The 24,956-nt window shown below is 32.1% G+C and overlaps 2 protein-coding genes across 2 annotated transcripts in view; one reads left to right on the top strand and one right to left on the bottom strand.

The window, feature by feature from the left end:
• The first annotated feature begins 501 nt into the window (after window positions 1–501).
• Window positions 502–16,221, top strand: LOC143083820 (secreted frizzled-related protein 3-like). The gene is made up of 6 exons (XM_076260197.1): window positions 502–1,399; window positions 5,407–5,487; window positions 7,388–7,453; window positions 10,768–11,042; window positions 13,667–13,803; window positions 14,738–16,221. Exons 1-6 carry the CDS (start codon window positions 937–939, stop codon window positions 14,769–14,771), a joined length of 1,056 nt encoding a protein of 351 aa, XP_076116312.1. The 5' UTR covers window positions 502–936; the 3' UTR covers window positions 14,772–16,221.
• A 5,493-nt stretch (window positions 16,222–21,714) lies between these two features.
• LOC143083818 (retinoic acid receptor alpha-like) overlaps window positions 21,715–24,956 on the bottom strand; it is a 54,100-nt gene continuing 50,858 nt past the window's right edge. The window contains exon 7 of the mRNA XM_076260192.1: window positions 21,715–22,073. Within this exon, the coding sequence (XP_076116307.1) occupies window positions 21,814–22,073 (260 nt within the window). The 3' untranslated portion in view covers window positions 21,715–21,813. The remainder of the gene's footprint in view (window positions 22,074–24,956) is intronic.

The following is a 24,956-nucleotide window of genomic DNA, read 5'->3' as shown; positions in this document are numbered from 1 at the left end:
ACTTTTTTTTTCGTCTTTGTAAATGTAATCGAAAAACGAAATTAATTAGTTAAAATTATAAATTCATTTATATTATAAAAACTTGTGGTTTGAAACAATCAAAACATTTTTTTTTATGACAAGCCCAAAAATGTAAATGGAAAATTTGAAGGAATTTTAATCACTCCTTTGTATTGAAGTGATGTTTGTCAATCTTGATTCTATTTTTTTCTCTTTAGTCCAGGGGTCAGTTGGTGTATTAAAGGGTAATATATCACAAATATTTCAGATGAGCGTGTACAATGCAAACAAATAGAAATCCGATATTTTTTCTTTGATTTATGTATTTTGTTTGTTGGATTTGTTTAATTCAAATATTTGCGTATATTAACTTTAATATTTCAAGTGGAAAGTAGGGTAATTTTGTTCGTAAACTTTAGTAATTCATAAAAATTACGAAGGCGTGGTTTGAGAATACGCCAGAAACGCCTCTCTAATAACATAATTCTTTATGAGTGACGAGCACATAGGATTTAATTTAATTTGTCAAAGTTTACAGACACGATTTAAATTTTAAATTTACTGATTGGAATTATCACTTTTGATTTGTAATTTAATTAATACCTTTTCATCCGACGTTGATGACTGTTTGCTGGGCGGGAATTAACAGCCTTGTCGTCTGCGAGATTTTTATGAATGGATTTGTCAAATGATTAAGTATTAAATGGATTATAGCGTTATGATGATTTATAAATTCACCTGAAAATCACCACTCAATTTTATGAATGAAAACAAGTGCACGTGGTTTTTTTCTTCTTTTAAGAATGTATAAATAAGCTGAACCAAGAAAGTAGCTTTTTCCGATAAGCAACTCAAGAGAAATAATAATAATAAATTTATTATCAATGAAATTAATGTGACAAAATATCGTGAATATTTGACGAATATTTGTAAATAATGGAGAGATATACGCTGATAATGATTACAGTTTTTGATTTGTCGTTCGGTATTATGAACCACTATAACAATAGACGGAAAGACATCTGTGAACCGATACAGATACCAATGTGCCAACATATGAAATACAACATGACACGGATGCCAAATCTTCTTCATCACAGTTCACAAGAGAATGCAAAGTTACAAATAGAACAGTTCACAGAATTAGTGGATCAAAAATGTAGTGACGTTTTGTTGTTTTATCTTTGTGCAATGTATGCACCTATATGTACAGTAAACTTTCAGTCTGAACCTATCCCGCCATGTCGAAGTGTCTGCGAAGAAGCACGTGCAGGATGTGAACATATATTGAATGAACATAATATTTCATGGCCGGAATATTTAGACTGTTCGTCGCTGCCAAGATATGATAGAGGAGTTTGTGTCAGACCTGCAGCTATTGTTCCTTCTTTAGGAAACAGTTAGTATTATTTTATCTCAGAATCTAATTTCAACATTTTAAAAGTGTTCTTATTTAACCAAGTTAAACGCATTTCCTCGTTCTTTTCCCTCTTTCACTTCTCACGTAAATCCTAACCCCCGAAAGTTGAAGATTTCGAAAACCCTACAATGCAATAAAACAAGAACAAAACAAATAAATATTATTTATTTCGTATTGGTTAAGGAAACGTGGAAACTATACTTTGTCAATTTTTATGACATTCAGCTCACATAAATTAATAATTTGGTCAGAATATGATTGAAATTTATGCAAATCATTTTATTTCATCACGAAAATCAAATTTTCAGACATAAAATCAGAGATAGACGTATAATAAAACTATAATTTTTGCCCTTGTTTCAGTTAGGTTAAGACCAATTTCATAAAGTTTTATTTGACTTGTTTAACCACATTTGAAAAGAACGCTCTCATATTATTAGCATAGTTTAAAATGATAAGCTGCAATATTTATTTCATAAATAATGCTAAAACTATACACAATTGCATATGGCATCTACCTTTGCATTGCTAGATAAATACTAGAACAGCTTGATCACTTGTTCCTTGAATCAAACAATTCACCAACCCTAATATGTCTCAAACATATACAAAAAGGTTTCGCTTGTACATTTTTAGCTCACCTGGCTCGAAGGGCCAAGTGAGCCTTTCTCATCACTTGGCGTTCGTCGTCCGGCGTCGTCGTCGTTAAACTTTTTACATTCTGAACATGAAACCAAATATGACATGAATGTTCCTTATGAGGTGCTGAACAAGTGTTGTTACTTTGTAGCTGATCCATCATCAAAATTTGAATTAATAAGTTGAAATATGATACTATGATGACAGAACCTACAAGTTAGCGTATTAAGCTTCTGGGTAAATGTTGATTCTACTACTAATATTTCGTGAGCACGTGAGTTAATTATCGGTTCTAATTGCAAGAAGTTCGTCTGGCTCAATCGTATTTTTTTTTTTTTTTTTTTTTTTTTTTTTTTTGTGTATTGTTTTTTTTTATCTGTTCATCTCTTTCTTTAAGTCATGCTTGGGCTAATTTGGCGGTTCCTTTGTCGCCCTTTCTTCAATAAAAATATGACCGTGCTTGGGAAATGAATCAATAATAAACAGGTCCTTTTCCTTTATATAGTTAAAATATGACAAGAACAACTGGCAAAAAATTTAAAAAAAAACGGTTGCCACCATACGCAGCCAACCTCTCACGGATGACAAAAATAAAAGCACACAAAAAAACGGATGCCAAGCATTGATGTGTTAATTGTTTTGTTGATAAGGTTTAAGGCTTAGTTAATATTGGTTTATAGTTTGGCTGAAAACATACAATATTTGAGGGTGAAGCTTTCTACAATTGCAATACTTGTATTGGGATAGTTTTTAATCGGTTTGCAAAATATTTCCATAATTACCAATACGTCTCCCGACAGTAAAGACCACACATGAAAACCAGGGCGTTTGTCTTCAATGAATGTGCACATGTCAAACTGGAGTTAGAAGTCTATAAAACAGACAAGTAAATGTGTGATGTGTTTAAAAAAATAAAAACGTGAATTGCGTAAAATTAATCTAGAGTTTTAATTATTATTTGATGGCTTTTTAATGTTAACCAATGCATTATTTAAACGAACAGTCAAAGCCAGATCCAATCGAAGTGAATATTGTATGAATTTTCGGTTCTATAAGACATTTCATGACTGCTGGCTTGAGGATTGAAAATTACATGTACTTTGTAAATTTTGTGCGACCGAACTGGAGTGCTTTACTGGATTTACCTTCCTCGGGAATGTTCAAACCCCAATTTTTAAAGCTAAGGAAATACAAGTACTTGAACCATGTGAAGCTATAGCTATATATGCTAAAGAAAAGAGGCATATTAGAATAGCCAGATCCATCGAAGGTCAACTTTGCCAATATTGTCTCGTTTAACCTTACAATTTATATCCTAGACTAGTTAGAATACAAGTTATCACTCCTCAATTCATATAAAATGCTGTTATATATGACTTAGAGATTCGACATGTGCAATATATGCAAAACAATACCTTGTTCGCAAGCAGATACAAATGTAAATCATTGTCTACGCCTTAAGCCGATAAGTTAACACAAAAAGTAGTAAAAGAGATAACTAATCCAAAAGACAACTTGATAAGAAGTATATATGCCATTAGCTATAATTGTTAAGCGATGGAATTTTATTTTGGGATATATACTCGTATTGTCATTATATATGTTTTTCTATATTTGAAATAATAATAAACTTCTAAAATATATCGCATAGTAACTGAATTATACTTATACAATGTTCTGTTTCATCATACAATCTAAATTAAATTAATGTTTGAACTTGTTAATTCTGTCCTCAAGTGTTGAATTTACACGAAATAAATGTACTTCAGGTTAAAATGGCTTGTGTATTGGACATCAAACAGGATGTGTGTTTCTGATTGATGTAGTAAGCTAAGACCTAACACGCGCTTTACTTTTATAAACATCAATTGGATTAAGATCAGTCGAAATCATTTGACGCTTCAAATTGCAAATATTTACATACTGACAATGTTTATACGTAAATGTCTTTGTCATCTTCACTGTAAAGTTCAGTTCAAACGTTGCTTTTCACGCCAATCATACGAAACAAACAAAAATATCTATGTTGCGTGAAGATGACAGAGACCCTCAGCTCTTTTGATATGAAGGTACGAAATGTCATCAAGTATTTGAGATGACAAATTGTCTAATTCACGTGTCGATTTTCTTAAATTTTCATTTTACATCGTTGACCTGACTATATAAGATATGAATAATTGATGTGGGATATATTTGAAGTTAAAGGAAATTACATTTAAAATTGAGACGACAAATTTTATTTAGAAAGAAGTGTAGGGGGTTATTTTTGTCAAAATAGGAGATAGCGGGATCCTTTGAAGTTTTTCTTCATCTCTACTTAATAAACTGTATTTAAAGTAAGAAGTGATAAAAACTTACTGAATAAAAACTTAATTAAATCTGAAATTTTAGTAACTGAAAAATGGACATGAAGCCTTTGAAAAGCACACCTGTCGTGTTACGAACGAAACCTCTCTTTAATTTTTGAAACTTTTGTATGGTGTTTTTGTCAAGGCTAATGACAGTGAGTTTAGCTCCCATGAACATCGTTACAAATTTGCCTTGGTTTGACGAACTATTAAGTGCTTTAGATCATTACATTAACATAGAACATAAGTGAGCATTGAATCTACACAATTTATTTCTAACATTTCCCGTTGAATCAGAGAACCCATGCAAATTTTACAACAACTGTATTGATTAAAATTTCGTATTGTGAATTTTCCTTTTCTGAGGCAAGCTTTTAGTGTACTAGTTCCATATCAGGAATAGATTACCTTAGCTGCATTTTGCAAAACTTTTAGGAACCTTGGTCCTCAATGATCTTGAACCTCGTACTTTATTTGGTCTTTTTAACTTTTGTGGATTCGAGCGTCACTGATGAGTCTTTTGTAGACGAAACGAGCGTCTTGCGTAAATTACAAAATGTAATCCTGGTATCTATGATGAGTTTATTTAAATAATTTGTGCTTTAATAAAAGTTAATAATTATTTTGGCTATCAGAATTAGAAGTCAACAAAATCTTTTTATAAACAAATTCAAGAAAAAAACAAACGGTCTTCTAAATGAGTTTATTGGTTTGATATCCTAACAGACAGTCGATATATCTGAAATACGGACACCCTTCAACTAACTCAATATAATACTGTATTGATAAAATAAATGCATGTTATATATAACATGTAAGTTCCACTTTATTTTTGTTGTTTTAAAGATTTAACTGGTGAATTTCTCTTATACGAATCTTTCAGCGTATGTTTGGTTTTATTACTGCAAACTAATGGATGTTTCAGAACTATGGAGTTTACATGCCATGAACCCTTTGTTAACTGTGTTCAGTATTAAAATGTTTTTAATTACATTGCAGAAGATAAGTCAAAACTGGACAGTCGAGGACCAAACAACAAAATTACAGACTTTGATTTATCAAAAGAAAGTTATTATGAAGGTATATCTTTACATATTTCTGTTAGTTACGTTATAGCATAAATGGCTCCTACTTAAATCACAATCTACCTTTCGATGTACCTAAAATGATAAACGCACACGAACCTTATTGATTGCTGTTCTTTGCGAACTGAAAGAACGGTAAAGTTTACGCCAATCAACCGTCTTATTGGTTGGCATACGAATCCCCATCAACTATTTCAGTTTTCACTCGACCATTTCTCGGTCTGTACTCTCAGTGCAACAGTCAAGTCGTCTTATTGGTTGGCATACGAATCCCCATCAACTATTTCAGTTTTCACTCGACCATTTCTCGGTCTGTACTCTCAGTGCAACAGTTCAAGTTACATACAATTGTAATATGTTATGCAACTCAAATTTTTTAGCCTTTGTTTTAAAATCAATAAGGTCGAAATATGGTATTTGAATAAAACACTTCATATCGTGCTAATTAATATAGACCAGGAAATAGTCATATCTAATAAATTAGTTTGATCTTACAAGTGTTTAATAATTAGTTCCTTCACACAGTACCTTATCATTGTCCTCGTTATCTTGAATATCTATTATTGAACGATTCTATAACAAGTACATAATGGCGACATTAATATTTTTGTAAACCTTCCCTCCTATAGTTAACTTTGGTCCCCTCTTATTAAACTAAATTGACCCTCTGATGACGGTACATTAAGTTACGCTTGTAAATGGCCACCAGGGCATGTGTCAAACGAAATATAATTTGTACCTAGCTATTAACACCTTGTGGCGTATTATTACGCGAACTAAACCTTTCATCGTTGTTTGTAAACGATATTTAATTTTGAGTTTATCTTCTCTTCCTTTTATCTCCTGATTACGGATAAGATAAGGGGAAATCTTTGTTGAAACAGTTAATTCATATGCATAGTTTGTGTATGATAATTATTTATTTATGTTCTTGTCTACAAAATCCCTTTCATATGACAGTAACGAGGTTTTATTTCTGTCATTTTCTTTTGACAATAATACGTCTCTGTGTGACATATACTTATTAACTTACAAAACATCCATGATAGAGCTTGCCATTTTGAACTTTCGTAATGTTGTGCGTTCTTTATGATCATATCAAAAGAATAAAAACTGGGTTAATAAATATTTAGTTGTATAATTAATTAATTAAGCATATTTGGTGAAACCGGTGTCTTCTTTGTACACATTTTCTATTATAGTACTTTGACCACTTCCGTACGTTGTAAAATTTATAATGTTACGTACGCTTACTCTTAAAATAAAAAATAAGTAATAACACATCAAATTTTTAAAACGTCCAGCTTCATATAAAAACAAGTTGCCTAAAATCAAACAAAAGGAGGTGTGGTGTGTACGCCAATGAGTCAGCAACCCGACTTCACAAATACAGTTAGTGGTGTGTGCGCCAATGCGTCAGCAACCCGACTACACACATACAGTTTACAGCGTCTGGGTAAACATTATGATCAACCACTTAAATGGGTCGGAACTTTTTCCTAAAAGAAAAACATACTTTATCACAGACTTTAATTATTCTATCAAATGCGCCCAAGATCCTAGATGCATGGTTTATTTGCTGTTTCGTTTTTGATCATATATGGAAAGTCATTGATTTTAACTCAGGTAGATAGTTGTCTCATTTTCAATCATTCCAAATCCCTGGTTTTTATAATGAACGATAAAACGGACATGATATTTTCTGTATATAGTTTCTGATCGAATTACTTATTTGCTTTAGTATTTTGTCAAATGTACCATAAGAACATGTCTGTCAATACAAAACGTTTGATATCAGTATTAACACTATTTAAGGAAGATGTTTTAAGCATTTACCTTCTCCTTTAACAGGAAATTGTCTATTTTGTTTTTAAATTTGCATTATTTGTTATCAGATTGCAGGTGTAACAGAAAATCAAAGCTTAAAAGAAAGGCATATAGAAAAGGAAAATATCATTTTTGTAAGTATGCTATAAACTGTATAATTTTCATTTGTAAATGTATGATACATTTGTACAACTACATGATGAGAGTTAAGGTTATAATTTCTCTGATTGTCATGCCTGACGTTCTTCTATTCACCAAGCTGGTTATTTTATCCATTCAAAAAACTTTTGTTTCTTGTGTATATATACTTTTGTTTAAGGGCCATTCAGCTGAAGCACGCCTCCGGGTGCGGGAGTTTCTCGCTGCATTGGAGACCCATTAGTGGCCTTCGGCTGTTGCCTGCTCTATGGTCGGGTTGTTGTCTCTTTGACACATTGCCCATTTTCGTTTTCAATTTTATAACATTTGGTATTGAATAACTACTCGAACTCCAATGTAATGAGTTTTCTACATTACTTTTTATTGTTTAAGTACTTCGTAAATAACTCGTTTTTTATCAAATCCGTATGCATTGGTCAATATAGACTTCATACATGAACAAAGCACCAAAGGAAAAGCATGTTTTGTAGAAATGAAACTATTTTGGGATCACGCCATTTCCCAATTAAAACAATCCTTTGATGTTTATATAATTCTTTAATCACCCATTTTGATATAAATCTGGTGAATATGTTATTAATTTATCCGTAAAACTCTATCTACGTTCAGTATTTATTCTTTTATGTTTGTAGCTTTCATTCTCGTTTTGTACATTTACATCTCGAGTTCATCTAGTCCTCACTTAGTTCTGATCAATATTTGAACAATTCCGAATTGTTTTCGTAAATTTGGCGACAAGATGAAATTCGATAATTTTTCTTTGATCTTGGAGCAGTTAAAATCTACCCTCAGATGACCAATTCTTTCAATACACAGTACTATTTCATTAGATTAATCAGATTTCAATTAGATATATCATAGATTGAACTGTAAAGTTCAAAATAGCTAGAGTGATTCCGATTGCGATTTTTTGGTAGATAGAATGACTGTGAAGTTTTATCAAAATGGATTTCTGTGACGATTTTAGTTAACTTGATTTAATTTCAACTAAGGGAAATATGTGTTCGTATTATATCGTTACAAAATACATTAATACAATAACAACACAAAAGATGAATACAAAATATGGAGATATGAAGTTAGAAAAAAACTCATTAAAGATACATATGTACCAAAGTCTTTTAATTTGGTATGTCATGCGCGCGTTTTGTGTAAACAAGACTCATCGGCGCTCGAATTAAATAAGTTAGAAAGACAAATAAAATACGAAGTTTGAGAGGATTTAGAAAGTAATTATGTCGAGAGCATCGCCCAAGTTAAGAACCTTAGTTGGTGTGTACTGGAACTTTACTTATAACATGATCCATGTACTAGTAATTTACTGTCAAACTTATCATTAAAATCTCGTCAGTATTGAAATACCGTTGGTACTCTTTTGGGACTATCAGTCCACAAACAGTAGAAACATAACCCTGCTCGACGTAAAGTGTGATGAATATTTTGTTATGGCACAAATTTAAATCAAGTGTTAACTTTTAATAAGAGTAATTTATATAACACAAACAAAGAATTTTCATTGAAAAAGCAATTACAATTACATCCAAACAAAAATAAGTTCTATTTCCCGGTACACAGCTGCATCAAACAAAACGACTCGATTAACATTTTAAAATATAAGAAATACGAAAACAATCATTTTTTTATTCCTATTTCGTAGAATTAGAGTAGGTAATACAATGCAAGAAATATATTGATGTGCATTTTATTTTCATGGTAATAAAAGGAAATAATTTAGTGACCTCGGGCTTTGTTCTTAGTAAATATATTGTTGAAGGCCGTCCGGTGACCTATAGTTGTTAATGTCTGTGTCATTTGTGTCTCTTGTGGACAGTTGTCTCATTGGCAATCATACCACATCTTCTTTTTTATATGATATTCTTGGGTTGATATATCTGCTAACACCTCATTTAAAGTATGTTTGATTGTTCAGCGATATATACTGATTTCTTTGTGTATGGGTACAACTTAAATATCACGCTCATATATATAATTCACAGATGGCAATTTCAACAGTTTTACACAATAAAAAAGGTAGTCTTTATAATTATATTTCAAACGCATGTTTAAGGAATTTTGAGAACATATTTTTGAAAAGAAATTTCGCATAGATAATATTTGAAGTTTTTCTGTTTCATCTTTTCAATCTACTTTTCTTTTAAAGTAAATATAAAAAGTCCTCAGCAGAACAAACATTTTTTCACTTAAGATTAAAAGTCATATAAATTAGGTAAATATGATTTTAACAAAAAGTACTTGCGCCTTTTCTTTTAATTAAATTTAAACAGCAACGTTAAATTCCTACTTATATTTACAAATTATCGAACTAAAAAGATAAACGTTTTTTACAAATTTAAATTCAAATCAGCACGCATGCTTTAAACGTCTTAAGTAGATCGGTGGTGTGTTAGAATGAACATTTAAATAAGTCGGGATATCGCTGTCTCTCTTTTGCTTAACAAATCATGACGGGGTCGGAGGAACGCAGGTGTTTTTTCCTTGAGAATAGTTAAACTGTTACACCTGTCCAACTGACGATTAAAACATATCAAAATATATGTAATGCAAATATGTTTAATAAACCAAACAAACGGAAAAACTAGATGGAAATAAACTCATCATAGATACCAGGATTAGATTTTGTCTTTACGCCAGACGCGCGTTTCGTCTACAAAAGACTCATCAGTGACGCTCGAATCAAAAAAAAAAACTATGATAAAAAGCCAAATAAAGTATGACGTTGAAACACTTTAATAGATATAATCATGGAAGTAATAATGATTTTTTTTACTTCCATGATATAATGAACACTTATAATGTTCAGAATAATAACGACATATTTCATGATAGAAACTAAAACAAAAAAAAGTTGTGTTTGATGAATGTTTCAGCCATCACACATTCCTGCAAAGCGCTTTATCTGCAGTTGCATGTCGTTCTTCACATATTATACATTTTTAACAGGTATTTGATCTTTTTCGTTTGTCCGTTTGTATATATGGTATCTGCCGCTTGAGTTTAGATATCCCTTTGGTATCTGCCGCTTAAGTTTGTATATACTTTTTGTATCTGCCGCGTTACGAAAGAGTGTGATCAGCATATGACAACAAAATAACAAGAACAGTTCTGGAAACGCAGTAAACGTCAAAGAATGTCGTTACAATTGTATTTTCCATCGTTCATTTGTTTCTATACAAATTGTATATCTTACATCGCCTATAATGCTTCTATACAAACTGATTTTCACATCGTCTATTTTGTTTCTTTAAAAAAATGAATTTGTTTATTTTAGCGATAAGAGGAGTCGTAAAAGGGCAAGCCATTGCCAATACCATTAATACGGTTACCAGGGTAACTGTCGTAAAAGTTTACCGAAGTACCAGAGTACACATACAGGAAGGAAGTAGTATAGAATTATGGACAAATTCCACGTGTGTTTGTCCGGAACTGACGAAGAGAAAGGAGTATCTAATTGTTGGATATGAAGATTTATCAACGCAAAGACTTTTGTTTTTAGACAGTTGTTTATCCGTCAAGTGGAAAAACAAATTAGATCGACGGATAAAGGTTAGTCAAACAATACGTAGATGATCACTATTTAAGTAACCCATCCTTTTTCTAGAGCTTTAAACCAGTATTCTATTTATAATTATAATTGTTTAAGTGCACTGTATACCCTAGATATGCTACTTAGAAGTCTCAACTCATTCAAAGAAGATGTAGTATGATTTCCAATGAGACAACTTTTAAATAAATTTTTCTTTCAAAGAACAAATGACGTTTTTCTGTCAGTGTCGAATTTTGAGTTTCATGAAATTATCAAATGAATTCCTTCAAGTGATTTTTATAGTTTGTTTTTTTATGTTTAACTGTTACAACACTGTCCCTGGTTAGGTGAAAGTTGGCACATTCAAACTAGTTTAACCCGTATGTGCTAGTCCCAAGTCAGGAGGCTGTAATTCAGTGGTTGTCGTTTATTCCTGAATATCATATTTCATTTTCGTTGATTATTTAGTTTTCTTTTGAATGGATTTACATTTATCATTTCGGGACTTTATATAGCTGCCTATGGGATGTGTAAGAATCTCATTTGTCAAATTTCTCGATGGTTTTAACACCTTTGCAGTTTGGGGTTGGTTTTATGACCCGCCGAAGTACCTAAAAATATTGGTTTACTTTACCAGTATCTTGTATATTTAAATACAATAAAAACGTATTATTTACAACATACATTATGGTCATACTTTTTAGTTTGCTGGCGTGGCTTTGCAATAATCGTCTTTGATAGTTTCTGGTGAATGTTAATTAAGAAAAACCTTTCGGAATCATAATATTTACACTGTTTTTCAGGAAGAAAAAAATCAAAATGTTATCTAACCGCTCCTTCTGGTTAATTTCCCTTAATAACTTTGTTTTTACACGTGTCGTCTGGGACTTGTTATTATATGTTGTCCATCCATTAAACAGTGATAATGGGCTGTTAATGTTTTGTTTAATTTTGTTTTGCTTGTCGTTTATCTATTCTTAAAATATTTGCTATCAGATATTATAATTTACTAATTGTAGTTAACATGCATGGCAACCTGTTTCTATATATTGAATTGGACGAAATTTCTAAAATAGCAGTAAATTTCTGCCTGATCGTGAAAACCGTCTCGATACAAACCCTGACACTTCTAATGCGTCTTTTTACAGCAGATAATGTTTATTTTTAACTATGGAATGCACTTACTGCAGAAAACGCGTTGAAAGTTCAAAATGGTCAATTAAACTTAATTCGAAAATGCAGTAATTGGGAAATGCAGTGGTTAGTGAAACAAACACTTTGGGATCACCAAAGATGTATTTTATGTGTTTCCTCGTATGCTGATCAGGGAGAAAGCTATTATTAATATTTTTTTGGTAAATGAAACACAGGAAATGGCAAATAAGCAACCCAACGACAAAATTATTCAAAGACATCATAGATGGCAACACATGGCGGTCTTCAACAATACACAGGTGTCTATATGATATATCAATCGTCATGAGTTTACAAGGATTTGAAATACTATTGAGAAACAAATAAAAATTTGCCATCAACACCCAATTCTCAAAATTGAAAAAGCAACATCAAGATATGCCATACGACAACGACAGACGAAATTCCTGAAGGGGACCGTCGTTTATCCGTGTCGTTGTCCATTGTTAACTTTTACAAAAATCTTCTCCTGAAATTACAGCAATTTTAACCATACGTTACGCATCAATCATCATAAGCATATCTTGTTATTAAAAAATGTATCAGATGAGACCGCCTCCCATCTAACATGGCCTACATGGCTAAAATAGGACATAAGGGCAAACTGCAATTTGTGTCTATGATCTTAGAAGGCATCATAGGCAGAGCAAATCTGACAAGGGCAAAGATGATCATAATGTTGAGCTCTGACTTCTGTATTACACACTATATCTATATGATAAATAAGTTATTGCCCTTAGATGTATGATCTTGAAAACCCTAATAATAAAAGTAATCATTCAAAGCCAAAATTATCATTTAGACAAGATCTAAAAATACTTCGATTGGTCGAAATCGTTGATCGACTTCTTGAATGTATTGCATGCCCTTTAATGACGAGTTCTACCATTTTTGTGTTTGTGTTTAGCACCATCATATAAAAAACTTTAATAGATAGATAGAAACATTTAAAAAACGAGTAATCAGCAAGACCTTTAAAAAGCACATACAAGTATCATAGGTAAGCGATCACATTCGGAGTCAATTGAGCCTCTAGTTATAACTCGACCCAACCGCTTTTTAGTCACCCCTGAAAATTGTCTTTGTTTTTTAAGTCTTACTCTTTAAGCAAATCAAATTATGTTTCTTTCGTTGATGAAAACTGGACATACAAAATTGGGAACCGAAACATTTTTCTGAATAAATTTTGGCGGGAAACTACTAGAACCGAGTGTTTTGAAAACATACTAGAAAGAACCCAACAAATTAACCCAAAGCGTCTTACTTAAACCAGGAAGAGTTTGAGCGTTAGACTTTTGTAAAATATGCAGTTATTATGGACTAATAATTCATCACTTATAAAGTGATGGCTTTATTTAAATTAACAGCTATCAAAATTTCTGAAATTTCCGCCTTAATTAGCATACCTGCATGACTGTACGATGGTTAGTTAATATCAATTGTTTTTCAGAATTGGGAAAAGAAAATAGCAAGAAGTAAACGAAACCAGAAATGTCGTAGGAAGAAAGGGAAACGGTGTAGAAAAAATAGAAAGAACAACTCAAAGAGAAATAAAACCAAAGAAAATAGGAGAAATAAAATGATCAGGTAATTATTATTTCCTTCAAGGTGTATTTGTTTTGGGACCGGTACATAAGCAGTGATGGAATACCTGTTTCACAGATGACGATGGATATATTCCTATTGTATTAACCATAGTCCTGTTCTTTATTACTCGAATGCGACCTACTGATAACCTCGCTATACAAGACTTAACGCACGTTTTGTCTACAAGAGACTGACATGTGACGCTCGAATAAAAAAAAATAAAAAAGAATCAATAAGGACGAAGTGGGATTCGTGTTGCTAAGTCATTAGTTTTCAATGTTTTGTTTTGTATAATGAAAAATCACAATGAAATCATAGCAATGTTTCAAACAAGAATGACACCGTTCCCAATTGAGAATATAAAAGCTGTCGTTTATCATTGAGATTTAGTTATTTCTATGATGTCTTTTAATTTTAAGGGGGTAGACCTTGGTTCAGGGAGATAACTCTTTACATCAGTTATGCGTTTGCAACAGTCAAGTTCATCAACATATTTTAAGCATTTACCTGAAACAGATTGAAACTAATCTGTGTAACCTAGAAGCTAAGAATATATTTTTTAAAATGGTTGACACAAACGTACTGATGATTTATAGAGTTGTTTCCCTTAACCAAGGTCTTCTGCCTTAAATGGTTTTGGATAGATTGATTGTCAAAGGGTTCACGCCAACCAGCAAATATCAAATGCATGTTCAGAGCGGATACTTACTAGCCAAAAACCATTCAGTAGGTATATAAAAAAGAGTTGGTCAGGAGAATTTTTAACTAAAAAAGTGATATATTCATAGTAATGACTATAAACGATCAACGAAGCCACTGTTACAATCCCACTGCATTAGAAGGTAAATCAAACAGACTGGATATTTCAATATCACACTGCAAGAAATGATTCTTTTACCTTTTGTTTTTTTTAATTTCTTAATTTTTTTTTCAGAGACAATTCGCTGTTAGCCAATAAAAATCCATGACAACACATCATTTGCGGGAAAACATAAAAATCCACCATGGAGAATAACTGTGATATCTGACTTGTATATATTTGTTTTTAATTGTAAATAAAAATCATCTAATTTATGATCATGTAAATCGAACTGTGCTATTAACTGTCTCAAATTATCTTGAGAAAATGGTGAAAAGGGTTTGTACAGCTGTTATAAGTATAGTTAGTAGTTGGGTATATGCTACCGAAAATAAATACAGGTATATGTTCTAACAATGTTGTAATTAATTTTTCATCAAATATACAGGCTGCCCTGCATCTTCATGAAACGAGAAATAATTTATCGTAAATGGTATTGTCAAAAATGTGTTTTAAACATTCAATCAATATGTAAGTTCGTTTTTATCCATTTATTGGGTTAAACCAAAAATCTGTACAGGAAGTTGGCAGGTGCCTGAAATACTTTTCTATCCTGCTAATGTTTCAAGACAAGAATTACTGGTTTATGAAATTGTCCAAAATTCGGATATACTTTTACTGTAAACATTGTTCAATAATGCTGGGTACGAAATTTTGTAACATAAAAAATTCCATCACGTTAAATCCATTTGCAATAATTTTCGAGAACAAAAGTGTAATCAATATGAAATAATAAATAAAATGAACCCACATTCAACACCTACTAAGACGTACAAATGTATGGTATAGTCAGTGCTTTTGTTGAAAGTAAAATGTACATAGTAATTACATGGTGCTATCAATATAACCGTATAACACATTTTAACATTAAGTTAGTTGTATATAAATATTGTTTGTTATTGTTATTGTTTTTGTAATAGTTACTTATTTTGTTGTTATAATAATGCAATTTTTCTTTTTGTTTGAATGTAAGACGTATGTTTTACGTGGATACGTTTTATGTTGTTCATATCATGTGACTGTCAAAGCATTGCCTGTGTCGACAGTAATCATACTTTCTTCTTGCAATTTATACTTCTTTTAAAATCAAGTTTGATTTGCACTGCAACTATTAAATGTAACTATTTCAAAATGTTTTACATGGAAAACACATATTACAATAATAATTTAAATGTCTTTTGATTTTGAACATATATACTGGTTTTGTATCAAACATTGCAAAGTCATTGTTCTATATTGCTGGCCTGGACTGTCATATTCTTTTATAGTATCCCTTCAATTGGAATAAGATTAAAACAAAGCTATTCGGATCATTTGAGAGTTTTTAACAAATCTATGGCATGCATGAAATATTTCATAATCAAACAATGTAAAGAAAAGTCTGACGTGTACAATTTTGGAAATCATCAAACTTTACTACCTTAAAAAGAAAAATATATGCTCTTAAACTTATTAATTGTTAGCTTGTCTAATAATGTTTGTTATTATTGAATTGCATATATCATGTATTTTGTAAAAAAATGTCAATAAAGATTTCAAATGAATTGTGATTTACCTGACCTTTTTCGTGTTATCATTAAGCTTGGGTCACAAATTCACGATTTTTACTGCCGTCCTTGACAGGACCATTCCCGATTGAAATTTGTCAAAAGTCTGATCAAGATACTGTGAATCGTGGATGAAAATTCAAACTTTAATTAAAATTTGTAAAACAAATAATTAAATCTCGACAACAATCAGATATTGTTCAGGAAGCGTCGATATTCAACCATTTCCAAGCGAATGTATCCCGATAATCCCGTTCTCAATCCGCTTCTAATCCAATTTGTATCTTTCGCCAGGTAAAATTCAACTGAGTATGTTACGACTGCGTCCCGATTCTACCAAATGTAATCCGACAGAGATCAGATAGTGACCAGACAGTGAACCGACGCTGACGGAAGTTATCCGTTCGAAAACTGTCGGCATAATCAGGATGAGCAGGTACTGTCGGAACGTTATCTTATAAAGGTCCGCTCTATCGCATTGCAAACGGCTTTGTCTGGTCTCAGTTGTATTATATTCTGTTATTGTCGGAATTATTGACGAATTTCGTATTAATAACGGGACTGATCCGGAACGGTTTCGGCAAAAATGGTTCGCAATCCTCACAAGATATGGATGCAATCTGGACTCAATCGGCAGAAAAACAGCAATGCAAAATTTCTCAAGATCATTCCCGTTCAACAGGACAACGTCCAGAATACACAGAAAATTGTTAGGATTTTGATCCGATACAGCAGAATCTGTCACAACATAGGCACGATTGTAATCCGACTAGACTAAATCGGCCGAGTTTCCCCGAATGTTACGGGACGCACCTAACTATCGGGGTGCTTCGCCGAACTATTCGGACCCTTCCCGACCCGTAGGAATCTGTTACGAAATTAAACGACTGCGTTCAGACAATGATAGGAAATTCCAGATAATTGAGGAAAGTAATCCGACTTTTTCACTTTTCGTTTCATATCGCTGTCTGATCTCAAACGGGAGCAATAATCGGCAATGTTGAACCCCGCATTACACAAACTGAGAATTCGCCAGCATGCTTGTTGCTGCATTACACTAAGGAACAGGTCAACAGTATGCTGGAGATTCCTATTGACAACATATTTGTTAAATTTGGAGGTAGACTTTTTCATCAAATTGTCGACATTCCTATGAGAACGAACTGTTCGCCTCCTTTCCTTGTCGACTTTTTCTTATTTTCATGAGTCGGAGTTCCTTTAGACACTTGTCAAAGATAAGAAAATCAAAGAAGCCATATCATTTGATTTCACATTAAGATAAATTGATTATGTTCTATCCATTAACAATCCAAACTTTTCTGATTTGGTAATATTATTATATCATCTAGAACAAGTAATTAAAGAAACAACAGACACGGCTTCCTTTGCCTCATTTGTAGACCTATACATCAAATCTGACACAAGCAATCATCATTCGGTATTCAAGAGCTTGAAGCAGCAATCAGACTTTGTAAAACGTCATCAGTGTTTTAGCAAGCAAAAAGTTGAGGAACCAAGGGTATGCCAAAGAACGTCTCGTCCTTTTTCTTAAAACAGTTCATCGGCCTTGATGATAAATATTCCATAAAATTGAGAATGGAAATGGGGAATGTGCCAAAGAGACAACAACCCGACCATAGAAAAAAAACAACAGCAGAAGGTCACCAACAGGTCTTCAATGTAGCGAGAAATTCCCGCACCCGGAGGCGTCCTTCAGCTGGCCCCTAATAAATATATACTAGTTCAGTGATAATGAACGCCATACTAATTTCCAAATTGTACACATGAAACTAAAATTAAAATAATACAAGACTAACAAAGGCCAGAGGCTCCTGACTTGGGACAGGCGCAAAAATGCGGCGGGGTTAAACATGTTTGGGAGATCTCAACCCTCCCCCTATACCTCTAGCCAATGTAGAAAAGTAAACGCATAACAATACGCACATTAAAATTCAGTCCAAGAGAAGTCCGAGTCTGATGTCAGAAGATGTAACCAAAGAAAATAAACAAAATGACAATAATACATTAATAACAACAGACTACTAGCAGTTAACTGACATGCCAGCTCCAGACTTCAATTAAACTGACTGAAAGATTATGATTTCATCATATGAACATCAGGCACAATCCTTCCCGTTAGGGGTTTAGTATCATACCATCATAACATATATGAGAAGAACATAACCCGTGTCATGCCAACAACTGGTTTTTGAATAAATGTGTTTAGTTCCGATGCAAAGACCCTATAAGTGAATCAATATTAAAGCCAAAATATACAATCTTTAATGACCTGACATCCATGTCAACTTTAAAAATAATACATTGTCTTCAAGTATAAATACAAGGTACTGACGTTGTTGTAGTATTTTTGTTTGTTTGTTGTCTTTGTAAATTATTACTTTTAATGTCTATTTTTGTATATTCATATGACGTGGCTTGGTACTTCCCGTTATTGTGTTATTTTGATATGGTAAATTTTTGTATTCTTATCTGTGGTTTTTACTTATGTGCTTTGTCTTTATGTTTGACATATGTGTTTGTTTTTATAGTGATTCAAAGTACTAGTATAACACAATGTTGACTGCTGTACCCCTATTTTGACATTTTTACCTATTATGTCTGTTTTATTTGTTCATACACCTTAGTCAATATAATGGTATTTTATGCGACTGTCCTACAAGTGTGATGTTTAGCTATCTATTAAACCAGGTATTATCCACCACTTTCTACATAAGCATATGCCAGTACCAAGTCAGAAATATGACAGGTGTTATCCTTTTGTTTGATCTGTTGGAGATTTTAAGATTTTACAATTTGCTTAGAGTCTGCCTGTTTAAAGTCTGTTCAAAGTTCGGTATTTTTGTTATTTTACTTTTCAGTAACTTGTGAGACTGTCATACAAGCGAGAGGTTTAGCGCTCCATTCGTTTTTTGTGTTTTGTGGTTTTATTTTGCCATTTGATTAGGGAATTTCATAATTTTGTAGCTACTTTCTTTTGCCTGTACGTCAAATGATAAAGGGTCTTTTAAGGTAATCAGATAAATTTTTTAGATGCTATAAGAGACCAATCTAAAATACAAAACATCTACTCAGATGATATGTTTATGGATTTGATGAGTAAGTTGAAGAGCGACTATTGGCCATCAGATTGTAGACCAGTTTTTTTAAGCGAAAACATATTATTTTGGATGAATGCAGTTGTCGCATTCTTGTCAGACCATCCTATTTGCCCAATGTGATCTAATAACGAAAGTCTTGGATTGAGTATATGAATTGATTTTCAACGGCCATGTACCAAGGGATATTCATGGTAAAGTTTAATTATCGCTTCAAAACTTTTACTGGTATCAGTGTACGAATGTTGACGCTTAAACAACATCTATGTCACAAACTTCAAGACTAAGGTTTCAGTTGGTCGTAACAATTCTTTTTTTTTCTTCCATGGTTTATGACAAATACCAATTTATGTAACTTATCACTTTTTTGTGTATCGTTTTGAAACTTTGAATTTTTCGAAAACTTAAGGATGTTCTTATCCCAGGCATAGATTACCTTAAGCGTATTTGGCACAACATATGCGAATTTTTTATCCTCAATGCTCTTCAATTTTGTACTTGTTTGGCTTTATAACCATTTTGATATGAGCGTCACTGCATGATCTTGTGTAGACGAAACGCGCGTCTGGCGTACTAAATCATAATCCTGGTACCTTTGATAATTATTTAAGGGTTTCTCGTCATTGAATTTGGGCGGTGTGTTGTCTATCCTTTTTTTGACTAAATATTTTGGTATTTTCTTGGATTTTTTCTAATAAAAAAAATCCTCTACGAAGTCTTATAAGAATAAAAAGAACAATTCCACATGCAGAGAAGGATAACTGGTTCCAAAAGATACTGATTGTTTGTTCATAAAATAGAGGTAAAAAAACTTGAAATAGATTTTATCATGCATTTGAAAAAAAACAGTAATAAGTTATTTGTAAGGACCATCGTGTCATTTAGGAATCATGTCGATTGAAATTAATGAATAACATTATTGTGAATTCTTTAAGGATGTACTTAGGTGATGGTTGGTGAAAATAAAAAAATAAAAAATTTAAAATTGATACTCTGAGTAAAAAAGCATTATTTAAGGAACAACATAAGCTAAAACTATTGATAGGTCATGGAGCTCTTTTTCAATATATTTGATTTTTAAAATATGGCGGGAAAAAGCTGACTCTTGCATTGGTATTTTTGGGGTTTTAAATCAAAATAAAACAAATCAAAAATCTCCTTAGATTTTGACAAATGACCCTTTATGAGCTATTAAGTCTTATGTAAAAAGACAAATGGGTGTTATGGGGTAAACTATTTTACATTGTACTGTATGGGAAAAAAAAACAAGGAGTCCGAACATTTGACACAAATTCCAAAACCTCTCCTAAGAACATCCTTAAATGTATTTTTTCCATTACAATTTAAACTAGTTGTTTGTGTATGTGAACACATTGTTTGTTTCTTTAAAATTATCGTACCAAGAGTGCACAAATTGAAATATGTCGCCTTCTGTATTTACCATTTATATTGATAGTGCTAAATATAAAGCTTTACTAAAACTATGCCATCAATTTAACATGATTCAAGAAAATGAAGTCAAGGTCAAATAAACCCAACTGGAGATACATTATCACTTTACTATTATTCCATACACCTCATATGCTTTAAATATAGTTAAACTGTAGCACGTCGAAGAAACAAGCTAAACAAGGATAACTTAAAAAAAAACCAATGAAACATGAAAATAAGTTCATGGTCAGATGATTATTGCCAGACAGACATATACGCCTTACAATCATTCTATACACTAACTATAGTTGACCTATTGCTAGGAATAAGAATACTAATTTTTCCAAGTAGTCACTGAACCATTCAAATGCGGTCAAACACAATGGACATATATGACAGACGGAAACTGCATAACATAAGGCATCTAAATACAAAGTATGAAGGATCCAGGTCTTCTAGCTCGTGTATTATCAATCTTTTAAGAGGTTAACTAACGCCGCCGGCTAAGCTTTAAGCGACAAAAGTCGCAGGCTCCACAAAATAATCTTGTAGGATTTGACTTTAAATGACGATATCAAAATTAGAAGTTAGAAGATGTTGTATGAATGCATTTGAGACAGGTGTCCACAAAGGTTCATATGAAGAGGATGTAGCAATTATAGGAAACTGTACGGCCTTCAACATCGAGAATAAATAACATACCGTATAGTCGGCTATAAAAGGCCCTCACATGAACAATATGCAGAAAACTCATTTAAGGGAACAAATGGCCTAATTTATAACAAAACAATTTACGAAAAACAAAAATGACAGACATGAACCAACGACTGTACTACATACACTTAAAGAATGTTGTGGTGTTAAACATGTTTGTGAGAGCTGAATCCTAACTCTAACATGGGACATTTGTGTTACAGCATAACATAAGAAAAATTGTTTTTTCTTTCAAACAAGGTAATAATGTATATCTTTATTTTATAAAATTGGTCATGGATCGAAAAACATATTGATTGGCTCACAATTAACCGTTGGCAAACAAGAGGAATATACTTTTGATTCATTTTGATTGATTCGCAATTTCTGAACCAATTATTTCTAAAACAAGAGGGTGGTCTTTCATCACAGGCCACTGAGCTTTGATATTGTCAATTTCACGTAAATAGTTTGAAACGCTACGAAGTAGTGTAAACTTGTCAAGTATTTTCCAGAGTCTTTCGTCTGGGTTCTTGTAACTTTTCTTTGCTACATTTCGTAAACAGTTAATCAAATACAACTGTATTTTCTCCACTTTTTCAGGTTCTTGTAATGTGCACTGATCTACAATACAGAAACATTTATTTTATTTTCATGTATCAAAACCAATGAATAGTGCATGTCTATAGTAAATCGTCATCTAAGGAAAAATTAAATAAGTATAAACACTATAGTGATACTATTCAACATGTCTTAATAAAGGCAATATTACTATACAGCTGTTCAATAGTTATAATTCGATTTCATTGAAACAAATCTGGGTCAAAAATCCAACTGAGGAAACACGTCATCTATAGAGGAAACAAACCGGAACAACAAAAACATTTACTTCTAAGTATAATAAACCTAAAATACCATTATAATTAGAGATAAGTTTCTGTAACATAATATTTTACGATACAGAAAATCTGCCAAAGTCCATATCTATATATTTTCAACGTTATAAACTTATAGGACGCGAGATATGTACTAAAAATCTTTTTTCAAATTTGAACCGGTATAACAATATCATTATTCATAGATAACAAGTAGGAATTTTGTTACTTTGAATAAAATAGTCCTAAAAGCCTGGTTCTTGTTAAAACAATGATTTCAAATTAGGAAAATTTACATTTTTTCAGCGACAATGTCTTCGTTTTACTTTGCAAAAAGAACTCTTCATAGTTATCAGGTTTTAACGTGTGTACACTAGACGAGGGTTTCGTCAACAAAAAAATTAAACTCAAATAAAAAAAAATAAAAAAGCCTCAAAAAACTTAGCTTTTACATTCACTATATGATCAGTCGTTCGCTTAATATTCCTGCAATATGAAATAATTCAGAAACGAAGTAAGGGAGACAAATCCGTCACATTGAAAGTAAAAGTTAAACAAATAGTAACAAATTAAATAATCTTATAAGAAATTAAAGGGAATAAATTAATACTATAAAGTAAAAGCACAAAAATACTGAACTCCGAGAAAAAAAAACCAGAAAGTTCCTAATCAAATTGCAAAAACAAAAGCTCAAAAACAACAAACAAATCGACAACTAATACTTAAAGAAAGATTGAAGATAAAACAGCGCTTCCGAATTAGATATTTTCATTGACGATAACTGTGTTTTACTAAACAACGTGACATCATACATATAAAAAAGAAGATGTGGTATGATTGCCAATGAGACAACTATCCACAAAAGACCAAAATAAAACAGATATTAACAACTATAGGTAACCATACGGCCTTCAACAATGAGCAAAGCCCATACCGCATAGTCAGCTATAATAGGCCCCGATAAGACAATGTAAAACAATTCAAACGAGAAAACTAACGGCCTTATTTATGTAAAAAAAAAATGAACGAAAAACAAGTATGTAACACATAAACAAACGACAACCACTGAATTACAGGCTCCTGACTTGGGACAGACACATACATAAATAATGTGGCGGGGTTAAACATGTTAGCGGGATCCCAACCCTAGTATGTCGTCCGCTGTGTAAAAAAACCTGCTGTGTGAAAACATCCATTTATGAAATAAGGGAGACAAAACCGTAAAATGAGGGGGGAAAATAAACAAACAACAATGAAACAAAGAGTTCGATGAAACACAGCTTTAATACGACTATGAACGTGCTTCGATACTTAGATATCTTTGGTTTTATTTATTTTTACTGTGAGTGTTCCTGATGAAGAGACATTCTGAAAAGATTTGAAAATTAGCATAACAGCTATATACGGCAACATATGTGAAAATAACAAATAGTTTGGATGTAGACAAAACAAAAATTAGAAAGCGAATGAATGCACGAGTTAAAAGCGGTTATAGAACCAAAAAATATTCTCCAACATGCTTTTTTTCTGCCCTATACAAACAAGGGTAAACATTTTTCTTTTTTCTTGCTAATCCTTTCAGCTTTAAATTCTTTTCATTTATACAAGTGTTTACTACAGTAGACAAAAAAGAAAAATAAAACAACCATTTAAGAGAAATAACTCTTACAAGGATATGCCAGACAGTTTTGATCTTTATGGAGATTTGGTAAATCTAATCATTTTGAACATTTATGGTCCTGTCTCTATCTTTAACAGTTTACAAGATAAAAGATAATATTTTCATTTTACCCGTATGTACTATTATAGACTTCATGGCCATGATGGCTGGTAGTCTTGAGTCACCGGACATATTTTATAACCTAGATGCTCCTAACATGATTGAAGCCAAGATATGTTTTATTCGTCTAAGTAATAAACAAGGAAAGGATTTTGGAAAGTTAATGGACGACGGACACAATGTGATAGTAATAGCTTACAGTGAACACAAGTGGAATATAGAAAATTAAACACTTTATCAAAACACTGACATTTGATTCTTCAAACCGAGAAAAAAAACCAAGAATATCCAACATAAATTCGGATTTAAACAGCCCGATGGAACAGAAAAGTGATACAAATTATTCAACTGTTTAACAACAACAGACATAGAACGAGTAGCAGTAATTCATTAACCAGATTGAATTATAAGAAATGAAAGGTACAACTTTATATATATTCAATGTGTCCAAAGCGTATGAACTGTATATCATAATGTAAGTTTTAATGTCATAGGCTAAGTTAGTTCGTTCATTGTTTAAAACATACGAGGTAAAACAAATAGATACCTGCACAGTAAGAGCACTATTAAAGAACATTTACGCGATATGCGGCCTTATAAAAGCATTAAATAATTTAATACAATAAATATGTATATGGGAATTACACTCCATAAAATCACCAAAAATACCAGGTACACAAGAAAAATTAAAAATATTATCCATTGGCGTTCAAATCGAAATAGTTGAAAGTACAAATCAAATATGTAGTTGAACATTTTTAAAATCAGAAAAATCAGAAACGTTTTGCCAAATGCCGCTACGACAGTCTATGCCTGGTGAAGAAAATCCTTAGTGTTCCAAAATTCAATATA

This window comes from Mytilus galloprovincialis, chromosome 7, assembly GCF_965363235.1.
Source record: "Mytilus galloprovincialis chromosome 7, xbMytGall1.hap1.1, whole genome shotgun sequence".
Taxonomy (NCBI): Eukaryota; Metazoa; Mollusca; class Bivalvia; order Mytilida; family Mytilidae; genus Mytilus; species Mytilus galloprovincialis.
The sequence above is the reverse complement of the archived record's forward strand: the minus strand, read 5'-3'. Positions and strand labels throughout refer to the sequence as shown.